The following is a 16526-nucleotide window of genomic DNA, read 5'->3' as shown; positions in this document are numbered from 1 at the left end:
TTTGCTAAATGAGGGTCTTGTGGACCTCAATGGTATAACAAAGAGAGAAGCTATTATTGGTAATTGGTATTACCCCAATTAATATTCAATGTGACTTCAAAATACATTGAAAACTTCACAATTCCAGCTTTACTGAGAAATGATGCCTGCCGTCCTTTTATGCCACCTGCTGGTGATTGATTTCACAAATGAGTTTGTATGACTATATACTGTGTACTTGAAAGAATAGTCATTTTGATTAATTAAAAAAAAAAATTGGCAAAGTTTTGATGACTTTGCAATAATAATAATAAAATGTAGTAGCCTAATAAAAATAAAAATAGTAATAATGAAAATGAGTGCATTGACAGCTTGCCTAAAATGGAAACTAGACATACGAATGATTGTAAATAATTAATTAATTAAGCTCAGGGGGACCCTCCTACATCTAATTTTTTCTCTATAAACTCATTGATAAATTCAAGTTCAGGATTTTCCATGTTTTAAGAAAAATGTAGGCCTTTTTAATAAAACTAGTTATAAGCATATTTCCAGAACGTTTTGTTTATTATTAAAGAAACTAAAGCCCGATTCGGACGGTAATTTAACTTTAAAATTTAAAATTTAAAATGTATTTTTATGTAACTTACAGTCTCTCACTTCGCCAATATGGATCAGCGATTTTGATGACATCACACTGCACTTCAGCTTCTCATTAAACTTTCTGTCCAATCAAACGCTCTCTAGAACCCGAAGCGTCCCGCCCCCTGCACTATAAAAAGACGCTGAAGCTGCGGCTCAAATCGGTCACTTGTTCACAGGATTTGTATTTTCTGTACGGTGAATGGCATGCTATATTTTATAGCAATATGAGATTGTGGCTGTCAAATGCAGCTTTACCGTGCTCTTTAACGACTCTGGTCCAAACTGTAACTGTGATATAAACGAAACGCTGTTGGCTATTTTAAAAAGGGGGCAGGACTGCTTGATATGTCCCGCCCTCACTTCCTGTTTCAGTTTAAATCACGTCAACACACAGAACAACGCTGTGTGTTTCAAAGCACTTCAGTGGACCTTTAAATACTTTCCAGCATTACCAGAATTACACCGAAGTACAACCGTACCGTAAGGTGTTCGGGAGTGCTCAGAGAGGGTTTAAACTCTGAATTTTGAATCGATTTCTTCTCGTAAACTCAGAGATGTGGATTCGGACGGCAATTAAATTACCACACGACCCTGGTGTTTGTCAGAAAACAGTAGGTAATTCGGCCGGGGATTTTTAAGGGGGTGGTGAGAGATAAACACCGACATTCTGGATTCGGACGGCATTAAATCACCTTGTAATTGGTGAAAATCACTTACGTCCCCATGAGAAACAATTACCGTCCGAATAGGACTTTAGGCTATATTGCGCATGAGTCTCGTTCAAATCATCGGTGATACACACGCATGTGCATAATGTTAGCAACTCACTCGTCAGAACCCTTAGTAATCTTCAGCAAACCTCGACAGTAGTTTGGAACCGGCTCCAACCCTAAACCTACGCTTACAGTAATGCAGATACATTAAATATTGTATAATATTGTAGACTCTACCGTGTGACTCCACCGGGCAGGGACACTGGCAAAGGACATAAGTATCGCTTTTTATCTCTCCTCTTTCCACTTCTGTTTCAGGTTTTTATAAACTATTTCTTATTATGTGTCAGTAAGTTGTTGTTGTTTTAGCATGTGTGTTTGGCTCAGTGTTATTTTTTTAGGATTACTGATGAACTAATGTACTTTGATTTGTATTAGTTATCTATTTTAGTTTTAGTTACAGTTGTAGTCATGTTGTCATTTTATTAGTTTTTTTATTATGTCTATATAGGCTTTTTATTAAGTTTTACTTTTATTTAATTTGAGTTATTTCAGTACTTCAACATACAAAATGGAAATGAAATAATATATATATATATTTAATGTATTTATATATATGTACATGTATATGTATATGTGAGGTTGTACATACACATATGTAGTTGTTTTTTGGTGTTTGGCTTAGTGTTATGTTAGAATCATTATTATACTCATACCTTTTGTTCATACCTTTTGTTTTTAGCTTTATTTTTTTGTTTTCATTTAAATGTTTAGTTTTTAAATGTTGTTGTATGCATTTGTCATTTTTATTTAATAAAAATGACAAATGCATACATTTCAAAACTAAAACATTTAAATGAAAACAAAAAAATAAAGCTAAAAACAATTCAAACATACACAAATAAGAAAAAGTAATTAAAACTAAAAGCTAAAACTCTATAAATACTATATATATACACATTTAAGAAAGTAAAATAAATTAAATAAAAATGACAAATGCATTTCAAAACTAAAACATTTAAATGAAAACAAAAAAATAAAGCTAAAAACAATTCAAAAATACGAAAAGAACAAAAGGTATGAGTATAATAATGATTCTAACATAACACTAAGCCAAACACCAAAAAACAACTACATATGTGTATGTACAGCCACACACATATACATATACATGTACATATATATAAATTTTATATATTAAAATATTAAAATGGATTATTTGGCTTTACTTACTTTCTTTGCTCTGACAAGCATGCATGCATTAGTGTGCACTATTATTAGTTGCATGGATGTCAAATGACAGGCTTTTTTTTTTTTTAGACGGCTTAAATTCACTCCGATTATCATTACAGACAGATTGCATGGTCTCAGATTGCACCGTATGTCACAACATACATCCATCAAGACATCTAAACATCAATTATTAAGGTTGATATGTCATGTTGCAGGCCTCAAAATAATTTATTGCCCATCTGAATGATTGTTCTCTTCATCAAACTCTAAATGATTCGATTTCTGCAGCATGCATTGATTTCTCATGATGCCCCAAGCAAACATTGCTGTATCTTGCCGTGTCCCAGCTGCTGTTGCTATGGTGATCGTCCTGATGACTTTGTCTGGGGGTCGGTCCGCTGCGGTGGGCTTCATCCTCAGTGTGGGCATCATCATGGTCGTGTTCCTCTCCGCCCAGGTTTAGTGCCTTCAGAAGCTCTTCAAAATCTGAGTAACAATGACATCATTAAAAATAGAGCGCAAATGTTCAGCGTCAAACAAAATACTGCTTAATGCTTCATTTCAGAAAACACTAAAGAACATGAACAAGTATTAAAAACATTAAGCTGCAACCAAAAGGACCTTTTTAAGTTCTATATTAACTGTTTGTACAAGAAAAGCTAAGGTTATATGGTCGACTCCCAGTTCAGATGCCTGAACTGATCAAATTTTTACTTTGAATGCAATGGAAAATGCTTTGAATAAAGCATCTGTCAAATGCATAAATATATTATAAGAAACCTACACTTAAAAATTATTTTCTTACTCAGTATTTTGTCTTGTTGTCCAGTGCAAATATCTTTCTTTATTGGATATTGTTCTTGTTTTAAGCATAAACCCCCTTAATTTTTACTTTTTTTTTTCTTCAGAAAACAAGACCTGATTGTCTTAAGTCAGTTTCCATCTCATGTAAATGCATTTTGACTTAAGTATGTTTAGATATTTGTAATGGAAAACCAGACAAAAATACTAAATAAGAAAATATATTTTACAGCGTAAACACTCATCTAAAGAAACATATATATATATATATGTGTGTGTGTAAAAATGAAAAAATGTAAAATTAATGGGATCTAAATGAATAAATAAACATGAACTGAAATTAAACATAAAAAACTACAAATAAAAAAATAAAAACTAATTCAAACTATTAATAAAACTATAATATTATACAAATGATACTAAAATAACACTGGACCTGAGTCTAAAAAATGGCCAACTTTTATTGGTGTGACATTATTTATTCAGATTGATTCTGTCACATTAAAACATATTTTTACTTGAATGTTTAAGCAAAAAAAAAAAATTCAACAACATGAAACACATTTTAAGTTAATAACATCATCGGGATTATCAAAACCATGGATTGTCATACCATGAAGTGTAAGATTATCAGAGGCAAAATGGCTGAAGATGTAATCCAGAAAGTACTCTTGCTCAGGAAGGACAAGTGATCTCATACAGTCTCCACGCAAAGCATGATAGAGGATATTTGCAAAAACAGCATCCAGCTCTAAGTGATGATCACCGCTCTCTTCCAGGATGTCTTTTAGTGAAAGACAGGACTGAAAATGTGTACAAACAAATTACAGATGTCTTAACGTGTATCACGGCCATGTTACTAGCACTTAGCATGATTAGCACTTTTAGTTTAATCCTAAATTGCAGTTACTGACCTCATGTGTGTCTGGCTGATAGTATTTTTCCATCTCATCAAACAGCTGCTCCAAACCCTCATATTCTGTGGCACTGATCTCATTAAGACTGCTGGTGGTGTTGTCGTGGCCTAAAATCATTTGGATGAAGTGATGGGTCTCCTTACCCCAGCGGCCCTCCCGTATGGCCCCACAGGTCTCCAGCGGAGAGCTCAGGAACAGACAGCATCCAGGGGCCACTGTGAAGAAATCCTCCATTTGTAGCCCCTGTGAGCTGCTGTAATTACTCAACAACTGGTGCAGATGTTCAACAGACATGCACTATATACAGGAGAGAAAGAGAGTGATTTCAAGATTTCTGTGTAATGATGGAGTCTGAAACTGGAACACATTTGCAGTTAAAGTTTGTGCAGTTTCATTTGGCTTTCACAAATGTGAAACAGATACCCGTGATGAAGTCATGAGATGTGACATAAAATGTGTTTTGCTGGTGTAGAGACAAATCTTAATGATCCTTAAAAAGGCTTCATTTTCTTTTCTTTAAAAAAAACCCATTTATAAAACAATTTTTTAAATATGAGCTGGTAATGTTCTTGGCACACTGTATGGGATGCTCTCTTCTTCATAACAGATCTAATATAATGTCATTTTTTAATTTTTCCTAATAAATAAATATGTCTATGTCATTTAAACATCACATCACTTATATATATATATACACACACACACAGTAAAAGAACAGGTCTTAAAGTTCGTCAAATCCGTCCTATACCTTTCCACACGACACACCGGAGCACTGCACGCGGTTCTCCAGCAGTTCAAACACCGAGAGAAGCGCATCCTCCGTGAGGAACTCTTCACCTGGAGACACTAAATCCACAATTTTTGCGTAAATGTCCTTTTTACCGCCACGCGCGCCTGTAAACAGACTGAGGCAGGTCACACAGAGAAACACAACTCCTCTAGTCTCCATGGTGTGTGTTTTGTCCCTAACCTTATTGCGGCGACGGACTGTCCTCTCTCTCACACACACACACACACACACACACACTCCACAAAGGAGCTTCAGAGTTCCTCACACAAGTGCTCGTGTACCTGTTCAGGTAATAATGCTCCTGTTGTCCTCCACACTGAACGCTGATTGGTCAACAGAAACTCCTCTCATCTGCACAGAGGGCTTCGAGTCATTGAAACAACATTTTTGTTTGTTTGTTTGTTTGTTTGTTTTGAGCAGTTTGTCACTTTTAAGTTAACAGATCATTAGCAAAAGTGGGAGAGTGATTTTAAGTTTAAAGCAAATGTTTGTTTTACCTTTAAGGGGCTACATTTAGATCAACATTCTTCTATTAAAATACAAGTCATATAAAATAAAAATACTTTCATTTGGTGTTTTTTTATTATATTTATGCATGACGTCCTCATATTTTAATTGTACAGTTATTCTTTGCGCTTGCTCTCTCTCCAGTTATTTCAATCTAGATTTTATTCAATATGTATATGTCGCCCCCTGAATGAAAATGCTATATTTTGATATTTTGATCTGGTTGGATATTTATTTTGTATGCTTTTTAAAATTAATAATGAACGTTACATATTATGCTGGAGGTGCCAGAACATACATGTTCAGCAATTTTCAATGGTATATGCCACAATCCACTAGCACAGGATGCCACTAAAAACCATACGTGCTACTAAACACAGCGAAATCTGTGAATAAAGATGCCATGCCACTTCAGGGCGCAAGCCTTTGATCTAATCGTACAGGGATATGATTGGGTAGCTGAATGAGTGGGCGGGGTTTACACAGTTGCACTTGCACGGTCTCACTAAGCCCTTCATGTGATACTCTGTCAAGCCTACTTTGCTCGGTGGATAGATGTCATGATTTCAATAACCCGCCGTTATAGATGCAACAGTGTCCTGTGTATGCTCGTCTTTAAATAACGACATTTTAAGCTATGACTATCTATCTATCTATCTATCTATCTAAAAATACCTCAGAACCATAAAATATATTATGCTTTTATTCGTTTTTTCCCCCATTAATATCAGTTTATTTGTTTTTAATTTATGCATTTTTACTTTATTAATTATTATTATCTATTGTTATGTCTATCTACTGTTTATCTATTATCTATCTACAGAATAACACCACCAACATTGGAGATTTTGTTGCCCCAGAACCTGATGTCATCATTGTAGGGGCCGGTGTTTTGGGCTCCTCGCTGTCAGCGGTTCTTGGGCGAGATGGACGCAAGGTTACAGTGATTGAGAGGAGTCTTAGAGAGCCTGACAGAATAGTGGGTGAATTGCTGCAGCCTGCTGGATATCGTGCCCTCAAAGAATTAAACCTGGAAAGTGAGTTTCTTTTTGTTTTTTCAGTTTTCATTGCTAGTTATAATGACATCTGACCTATAATTCATATTTCTTGTAGAGTCAGTTGAAGGGTTGGATGCACACATTGTGAATGGGTATATATAACATGATACTGAAAGTGGGTTGCTTGTGGAGATTCCTTACTCACAAGACCAGACTCTGTGTGGCCGAGCTTTCCACCACGGTCGCTTTATCATGGGTCTGCGAAGAGCTGCGTTTGCAGAGCCAAAGTAAGGTCAACATATGTGTCTTGCATGTTTAAAATATAAGTTTTTTAAATAACATATTTACCTGGTGTTTGTTGAGTGTGAGGTTCATTGAAGGCACAGTAACGTACCTTGAAGAGGAAAATGGCTGTCACAGGCATTCTGGGAAAGTACAGGTTAGTCAAAAGACCACATCCATCCATCTCTTTATTATCTAGTTTGATAATACAGTCCTGAATATTGAAAAAAAAACAAAAAAACATTTTGCTGATTTGTAAAAAAGGACTAATATTACCTAATTTGATGATGCGGAGTTCAAAAATATCAAAAACTTTCCATAATGTATAGTCTTTTAAAAAAATAAGAATGAAGCTTTCTCAAATTGTATTTATGTATGAGCTGTAATGTACTTATCAACATAACAAAAGCAGTCAAATGTCAAGTTTTAATGACAAACTGAGGTATTATAATGTATAATTTAATTTACAATTTACAAACAAAGTGGAAATCGTGATTTGACTTAAAATAATGTTTTTCAGCATCATTCATAATTGTGAAAATCAGCTGAGAATTTAACATAGTTGTAAGCTAGCTCAGACGAAGACAGGAATTGTGAATTTGTGGCAGTTTTTCTGGTGGTAAAAGGATAATACAAGACTTTTTTACCTTACAAATGTTTGTCGAAAGCAAAAATGCTATTAAATCATTTTCATATCATCACATTTGAAAAGAAAGTGTGACGTGCAAGAGCAAAGCAGGCACTATTTTTGGAATCAGCAAACAAGTATTGGGCTTCGTTCAGCAAATATGATGCAGGACGGTGTAATATGTCCAAACATTTTCATAATATGTCAAAAATATTGTATGTTAACCAGTGATAACCTTGGGTAACTTCAAAAGCAGCTTTAGGAATAAGCAAAAAATAATGGTAAAACAATATGGTTAAATAATGATTACATTTATGTAGCCTAACTACTATTTAACCTGAACTATCCTTTTATGTTTGCTTATATTAATGTTCAACCATAAAACTAAAGTTTCAGTCCACATACATACATGAGCTAATATAAAAATGTCATCAGATTAATATGGGTCATACTTTTTTTTTTTTTTAGCAAATTTACTTTGGTTTGTTGTGCCTGCATGATAGATCAATTCAAGAGGCCGTTTTTGTTGGCTGTACAAAATCCATGCCAGCAAGTTTCCTGCCCTCATCACCTGTCAATAAACCAGGTAACTGCTCAATATAGAAACAGCATGTTAGAGTTGTAGCAGTGGCAGTTTCTTGAATTATGGTACATAGTAATACATAGTATAGTAATTATAAAGAAGCTTTATTGTTGTTGTTAGTCATTTAAACAAGTATTGTAATGTTTTATGTCATAGACTTCGAAAAAGTCTTAGAACCAAATTATTTTAAAATAGATCTAACTTATCCTCTATGCCAGGAGTTTTGCTTCTTGGAGATGCTTATAACATGCGGCATCCTTTAACTGGCGGAGAGATGAGCATAGCACTCAATGATGTCAGGTTTTGGAGGAGTCTGCTTCAGAATATTCCGGATCTTAGTGACAACACGGCCTTGTTGCAGGTTAAACGCCTAGGGGTTTATTCAAATGAATAGAAGTAATACACATTTAAACATTTTTTATTTTCAGAACTGAAGATATGCTCCAGTGCACTTCTGTTAGAGTCAGTGATGAAATGCTCTGTAATGAGAATATGTGAAAACGCTATTATTTGATCCCTTCCATAGGCTAAAAAGAAATTCCATTTGGAGCAGAAAGCATCTCATTCATTTGTGGTGGATGTTCTCGCACAGGCGCTGTATTAATTGTAGACAGTAAGTATCTGCTTCTGGCTTTTGGAATTAAAACAGAGTTAACACAAGCTAATATTTTCAAAATCTTGTGTTAAAAGGTGATTGGGAAAACTTCCACTAGAGGGAACTCTCTACCACAAGCCAAACGTTCATCATCAGAGACTGGCCTCTAATGTAATGGACCGCTGTACACTGAATAGAACCATTAAAGCCATAAACACTTGCAGATTATGTTAATATACATTGTCAGACCATTTGAATCATTACAAATGATCATGTTAAATATTAGATCTTAGAAGACCCTGCTTGTGTTATTTTCAATTGGGAGGGGAGTGCGTCTCTGGAGCAGTTGGACTGCTTTCTATGTAGGTTCAGACTTCATCAGACATGTAGTTCTAAATCTACATAATTATTGTCTGCATACTACATCTAACATCTATTGTAATGACCGCTTTGCCCTTTAATTAGTTTTATTTGAAGGCGTCACTAGAGGGCGCAAGGTAACTTGGTGACACATGTTTGCAGCACAAAAAAGGAAGGGTTTCGCGTGTGTTGCACGAGCTCACATAGCGCTGAATTTGGAGTTTATTTGAAATATATGAATGTGTTTAGTGTCCCTTTTTGGCAATAGCGGGATGAGGTATGTTGTTTACATTGTATTTCATGTTAGTTTGTTTATTTCCTATTTTCTTTGTGATAATGGTGTTTGGTGAACTCTGCTTGTGTAAATTATACTGTGTAATACTGTGGATTTCACATTGTGAATACGTATTGCTCAAGTTTATCTTCTGTTATGTTTCATTTGTGTAGTTTTACGGTGATACAAGGTGCAGTAGGGTGCATTGAGATGCTGTGATGCACGGAAGGAGTTAAATTAATCACAGCATTCTGGAAGTTGATTGCATCGAAGCTGAATAAAACAGCAAACACCCGTCAAAGCTCTCTGCCTCATGATTTGGAAGCCAAGGGGCCGCTACAGTAAAACTCTCCGTTACATATGAGGCTTTCATCACATCGCGCTGCTGTTTCATCGCCTGAGTCTGACGCTGCATCTGAGGCTTTCATCGCATCGCGCTGCTGTTTCATCGCTTGAGCAATATATTGATTGCGACGTGGATCGGATGAGATGCTGTGATGCACGGAAGGAGTTAAATTAATCACAGCATTCTGGAAGTTGATTGCATCGAAGCTGAATAAAACAGCAAACACCCGTCAAAGCTCTCTGCCTCATGATTTGGAAGCCAAGGGGCCGCTACATCTATGTCGATCACCAGGCTGAACCCCCGCCCCATGACACCGATTGGTCACTTCTTTGGCGTTGTATTGTAAGCGGTGTACTTAACGCAAATGTAAGACAGGACAAAGCAGGAGTGCTGCTGAGGAGCATGGGAATTCTTTATCGTGCATGTGCGGTCAACAGATTTGGAGAAATCTAAGCATTACATCACTTGCTGTCACACCAATAGATCATCTGCAGTGAATGGGTGCCGTCAGAATGAGAGAACAAACAGCTGATAAAAACATCACAAAAATCCACAAGTAATGATGAACTTATGAAGTAAAAGGCTACATGTTTGTAAGAAACAAATCCATCATGAACACATTTTAGCTTTAAACCATCACTTCCATAATCTATAATAACAGTTCCTCCAATGAAGAAGTTCATCCCCTGTTGTCCTCTTAAAAAAAAAGAAATGGATTTGTTTCTTACAAACACGCAGCTTTATCAATAGTACAGCGATGCATGAAGCACTGCTCACACAAATCACTTTCAAACCAAGCAGCTGTCTATTGGTCAACACTGAATTCTCATGGATTCCTATTTAAAATAGATTTTGCATGTAGAACTCTGCAGTAAATGTGACCATACTTGTGCGGGCAAAGAATGTTTATTGTCAATATTGCAGCGATGCACAAAAGCGCCACTCACACAGAGGTCATCTTCAAGTCAAACCTCTTTCTGTTTGTCAACATGGTGAATTTGAAAGAGCATTTGAAGCCTGATGCGAAATCTGCATATAAGAAATTCTCAATTGCATGGATTCCTATTGAAACTGGATTTTGCATGCAATTCAAATGAGACTGCACCTTTACTTTCTAAAGGTCCTTGCACACTGAGGCCCAAAATGTTTGTATGCATTTTTCGTTTTTGTCATCCTTTCCTATCAAAATGCTTGCTATGGATGCAAAAACACAGAAAATTGGACCTGATCCGAATTTTTGTTATGACCGACGAAATTTCGGAGGCAGTGCGTAAACGTGATTGACATAATGTGAGGTTGTATTTATTTTTTAATGTGCGAAAATTTTGGACAAGACTTTCGGACTCAGTGTGCAAAGACCTTAAGTCTTTCTCCTTCATGCATGCACACACAAAACCACCAAAACACCATTATTACATAGATTTTATTGTGATTAATACATTGACACATAATCTGTCAGGGATCTTCAAGAGGATTAGAGACATTTATTTGAGCTTCAAATACTGGAAGACCAGGAATGCGCAGTTTGGCCCCAGAAGGGTGTCCGAGTCCTTCGGCTCCACGATCCCACGGCATGCAGAGAGCATCAGACCTTCACAGCAAGACGTCTGCTCTGACAACAGACGCGCGCAGTCGGGTCAAATGTTTGGGCATGTTTTCAGCTGGCCACAATGGGAAACTGCCATCTCTTGGATTAAACTTAAAGTCTGAACACTGCTAAAAGAGCCAATTTCCAATCAATTTTCACAGTTTTTTCAACAACTTCTGTGTCGATGTGCCTCTTTGTAAATGTTGCAGTAACAGGCGTTCTCATGATCGCTGACAGCAGTCATCCTTAAGCCCTGGAGACTGGCTCTGGTTGCACCAATCATTTCATCACCCTCGAACGCCCAGGTCACCTTATATACGGTTCCCAGGTTACCGTTGATAAGAATAGCCAGTCTCAAGAGACCGGCTACCTGACGAAAACTCCACGTTCACATTGGATTAGCGTTAATGTCGTGTGCATATAGAAATTTATTTATTGGACCAAATTTACAAGGAAAGTAGCGCAAACCATATCACTGTCACACATAACAGCAATGTGGGAAGTAGTTATGTACACAGTACACTAATAAAGGTATAAATATATAATTGCTATATGTATTTATATATGTATATATACTCCTTCAGATGCCCCACCCACCAAAATGGCTTCATAAAAGACAAACGAAGGACTTGCAGGAAAGCATACAGGACATGAAAAGGGCACCACACGTGAATTTGCATGTTACTCCACATTTTTACAGCAACACGGTACTGGATATTACATTAAGTAGTGGCTTTTGAGTATATAGAGCCTGTGTGAGTGCACAGACACAGATAAATAACGGGGGTTTTGAGGCTAGATGCAATGCTACAGTTGAAGAAAGTAGTAGGACTGAAAACCCATTGTTTTATGACTCCTGGGAAGGTCTGGAGCTACATTTCTTTTGGAAAGTTCTACAATATTCTGGAAAAGCCATTAGCGCCCTTCCTTATCCTCAAAACTAGAGGACCTCAGGCTGCAAATGGGTAAAGAAACTTTCATTGGGAAACCAGCGAAGAACTCCCACCCATGCTGACCATTTCCAGAAATGAAGGACAGTGTACGCTGTATATCTGCACTGCCTCTATCAGGGCTTCTTAGGAGCCAAGTGGAGGGTGTATAATCAGTTATGGGGGTCTAGTGATGTGGCCTTATAACCCCGCTTTATTGTGTACCGAGTCCGTGAGGTGGGGGTGGGGGGGTTATTCAAAGGCCCATATTTCAATGTCCTGCACATAGAAGTCCTCCGTTTTCGAGAGCATTGGATTTCCAAAGGTCTTACATGAGTGAGTTCTGCCATGATAGAGGTCGCCATCCAACCACAGCCCGAATTCACCCCTAAAAGTACAAAATAAGAATTCATTTATATATTATACAGTGGTGGCCAAAATTATTAGAACACTAGTATTTTCACAAGCTAAAAAATGGTTTATGTCAGTTATTTCTATCTTTTGCTGTGTCAGTAGGACATATCAGTTAACATTTCCAACCCTTCATTTTGACATTAATTGTAATAATCCAGTGAGATTTTTGTCTGACAGCAGCCAGTGCTGCACACAGAGATCTAATCTGATCATCATCCAGTCTGTCTGGAATGACATGAAGAAACAGAACAAACGGAGACAGACTAAATCCAGAAGAACTGTGGCAGCGTCTCCATGATGCTTCAAGAAACCTATCTGCAAAGCTACAGTACTGTTAAAAATTTTAGGCACTTGTGTAAAAATGCTGTAAAATGAGGATGCTATCCTAATGAAAAATAATGTCATAAATAGATTTTCTTTATCAATTAACTTCTATTAACTAAATTAAATCAACATTTGGTGTGACCATCCTTTGCGTTTAAAGCAGCTTTTGCCCTCGGTGCACTTGCGAATAGTTTTTCAGGCAGCTTTGCAGGAAGGATTCTTGAAGCATCTTGGAGACGTTGCCAGGAGTTCTTCTGGATTTAGTCTGTCTCAGTTTGATCTGTTTCTTCATGTCATTCCAGACAGACTGGATGATGATGATGAGATCAGATCTCTGTGTGCAGCACTGGCATGTGATAAATGAAATATGCCAAATTTTTATCTTTACATACCCTCCACCGCCAAAAGCTAAGGAGTCCATATCTCCTTTGATGAAGAACATATTGTCACCACTCCATTTGAAGACCTAGAGAAGTTCAAGTTGTTTAATGCAATGCACACACACACACACACACACACACACACACATATATATATATATATATATATACATACACACACACATACATATATATTACTACTCCATCTAAGACATACATGTATACTTAATCAATTAATTTATTCCCCACCTCAAATTCTGGACAGAATGTGAAAACAAATGTCTCTCCGGTGCCATAGAAGCCGTCACTGACTTTAAATGGCTCTGAAGCGAGAGCTCCAAACATCTGCAGAAAATAAGCCAAAGATTGTTTTGAATATTTGATTAACTTCATACTGTGAAAGCTATGCATTACAAGACTATGTAATTTTCACAATCTACACATACATATTTCCAAAAACAATCTATGTAAAACCACACACTTCAGCTTAAACCCAGAAGCTTACGTTCATACCTGTCCATCACTGTCCTTGATCACCATGAGTACCGGCGAGTCCTGGGCCTGCATGGCACGGTACAGGCTCTTGATGCTCATGCCATGTTTGGATGTGCTGAATGCCAGAGACCAGGGATAGCCAATCGTCCTGGGGGGGAGGTGCTTGGCCAGCTGAGGATTGGAGTTACAGGCCAGAAATGAGTAAAGAAAAGTCCTAAAAGATCAGGACAGCACAGAAAGGGCACATGGAAGCAACTTCAAGTAAACGTATAATAAAAAAATAAAGGCCTCTGGGAGCCAATTATACAACAACTGAAATGCCACAGGTACATTATGAAAATGCCACAAGAGTCCCATGAGAGCTAGCCAAAAGTTAAGGTGCATCAGAGTTAAATATGATAAGGTCAGCATATAGATATGGACCCAAAATCAACTATAACTTGCCTTTTCGATCTGATCAGGTTGCAGCAGGACACTGGGCTCATTCAGACTGGGCCTGAATGATTCGGGTTCTGGGTCACTCTTCACCATGTGTTTGGAGTTCACCTCTTCCTTGGTTGTGATCTGATTATAAATAGAAAGAAAAAGAGCTGATGAATAGGATCTCACTATTTGATTCTCCCAAAATTTCACAAACATTCTCTTACATTGAGAGCACAAACATCTGGATAAATTTGTATATTTATGGTTAGATTACTTTAGAAAACTTTAAAATAGCACACTGTTTGTTCGTTCTATCTATCATTTGTTCCATCTATCCTTCATTCATTTTATCTATTCTTCATTTACTCATTCTTATCTTTCATGTTTGTTCATTCTATCTATCATTCATTCATTCTATCGTTTGAAATATCAGTTGACTTTTTGATCATTCGTTTGTTTATTCGATCTATCGTTCTTTCTATCTGTCCTTCATTCATTCTATCTATCGGTCGTTTATTTGTTCTCTTTTGTTTGACCTTTCGTTTGTTCGTTCTATCTATCATGTGTTCATTCATTCGTTCTACCTGTCGTTCATTCAATATATCGTTCATTTGTTCGTTCTATCTATCAATTGTTTTATCAGTCTCATTTATTTGTTCTATATATATCTGTGATGGTATTTATCACAATATAGTTACTGTCATTTCAAAAAGTTATATTTTCAAGATAATTATTTGATTTTCATTTATGCAACAGCTGAATAAAGTTAATATAGAGTAACTTACAATACACTATCTATCTATCTATCTATGCATCATCCAATCAAATGACTTTTTTAGGACTTGACTCCAGGTAACTGGCACCAGTCATATCAGGTATCATAATCTGAAATATGCCATGTAAACAGTACTCTCAAAGTAAGAGAACATTTGCAAAATTCTGAAATGGTATCATGCCCCTCCACAGAGGGCATCAAAAGCAGTACAGCTCAATATAGGAGAAAGTCAGACTACAGGACGTGAGGAGTGAAGCTTACAGAGACACACATTTATCAGCCAGACGAATCAGGCTTTAAATCTGGTAATGTGGGCTTCTACATCAGTACAACCCAACTGATGTAGACAGAGAAAGATGGATGGATGGAGATCAGCAAGGTTTGGCTTGCAGGAAAATGTACCAGGGGGTCTTACTTCAGGAAGGCTTATCTCACAGGTTAAGGAATGAGAAGTATAACCGTAGTTAAGCACGGGAATAAAGGTTAGCAGGAAAACAGGGTAGTTTGCCAACAGCAATGCAAACCAAGGCAAATATCCAAGGATCACATGTCAAGAATTTACAATCCACAAACATCAGATTTGGAGCTGATATTTATGTTTTGTTTTTTATGTATATTTACAAAAATATATTCAGTAAAGCCTCAAACTCTTGGATGTTTGCACTGTTTTCATGTTTGCAGGGAATAGGGTTAGTGAGACCTCATCAACACACTTTCAGGATTGGTTTTTCCTTTAAAGTCAACATGAAATGACATTCACAAGCATTTTACTAAGATAATGTGATGTATGTCAGACTAAAACATGATATTCAACAAGAAATAATGCGTACAAATTTGAGACAAGCATTAAATGAGTGCAATAACTATTAGACTGCAGTACCTAACATTTACCTTCTAACAACGCCTACATAAGCTGCTATTCCACCGAAATTACCTGGAACAATTTGTCCCAGGAACTTTTTTCCCCCCAGACCTGTTGCTATCTGCGTTGCCATCGCGGTCTAAAGTACCATGAAGAATAGGCAAATAGTCTGGTGACGTAGGTCTGCGCGCATTTCTCAATACCAAGTACGCAAATTTCGGACTTGCATCCTCGGTAGTTCGGACTTTATGATACGAAATATGAAATATGATATCAAACACCGCTGCCTCCTTTCGTTTTCATTTAAACATATTAATAGCCGCAAAAATGTAGTTCAGGCAATGTATATAGCCTACATTACAACCAAACGAAATATCATATCAAACAGTATTGCCTCTTTTTATTTTCATTTTAACATATTAATAGATTAAAGACCAAAGATTACCTGTTAGATTTACCCAAAACGAATTATATCTTATGTTCAGAGCCAGCGGCAAATGTCAGAAGGACTAGCCGAGTTGAGACTGCTCTCGTCAGGAAACATGAGCACTGAGCGCCCGCTGATCGTGTGGAGCTGACCGTCTCCGAAATCGGCGAAACACATTTTTAAATAGGCGCTGTCTTTATAAATAAACCGCAGATTTGAGTTTTAAACAACTACATTCTCGCCTGAAATACTTTTAAA

General features: G+C 36.9%; 2 protein-coding genes across 5 annotated transcripts in view; both read right to left on the bottom strand.

Moving 5' to 3' along the window:
• The window catches only part of LOC107753468 (zinc transporter ZIP4-like), an 11344-nt gene extending 5923 nt beyond the window's left edge, over positions 1 to 5421 (bottom strand). Inside the window, exons 1-4 of the mRNA XM_016569619.1 lie at positions 5037 to 5421; positions 4286 to 4585; positions 3985 to 4174; positions 2908 to 3056 (exon numbers count right to left, since the gene is read on the bottom strand). Of these exons, the coding sequence (XP_016425105.1) occupies positions 2908 to 3056; positions 3985 to 4174; positions 4286 to 4585; positions 5037 to 5237 (840 nt within the window). The 5' untranslated portion in view covers positions 5238 to 5421. The remainder of the gene's footprint in view (positions 1 to 2907; positions 3057 to 3984; positions 4175 to 4285; positions 4586 to 5036) is intronic.
• A 6704-nt stretch (positions 5422 to 12125) lies between these two features.
• LOC107753467 (oxidation resistance protein 1-like) overlaps positions 12126 to 16526 on the bottom strand; it is a 52545-nt gene continuing 48144 nt past the window's right edge. For all 4 annotated transcript variants that reach the window (XM_016569614.1, XM_016569617.1, XM_016569618.1 and 1 more), the window contains 5 exons: positions 14226 to 14345; positions 13800 to 13952; positions 13536 to 13631; positions 13299 to 13372; positions 12126 to 12556 (listed from right to left, as the gene is read on the bottom strand). In XM_016569614.1, the coding sequence (XP_016425100.1) occupies positions 12421 to 12556; positions 13299 to 13372; positions 13536 to 13631; positions 13800 to 13952; positions 14226 to 14345 (579 nt within the window). In that variant the 3' untranslated portion in view covers positions 12126 to 12420. The remainder of the gene's footprint in view (positions 12557 to 13298; positions 13373 to 13535; positions 13632 to 13799; positions 13953 to 14225; positions 14346 to 16526) is intronic.

Source organism: Sinocyclocheilus rhinocerous, unplaced genomic scaffold, assembly GCF_001515625.1.
Source record: "Sinocyclocheilus rhinocerous isolate Xijiao unplaced genomic scaffold, SAMN03320098_v1.1 scaffold1403, whole genome shotgun sequence".
NCBI classification, from domain to species: domain Eukaryota; kingdom Metazoa; phylum Chordata; class Actinopteri; order Cypriniformes; family Cyprinidae; genus Sinocyclocheilus; species Sinocyclocheilus rhinocerous.
Note: the sequence above shows the minus strand (reverse complement) of the source record. Positions and strands in the feature narration are given on the sequence as shown.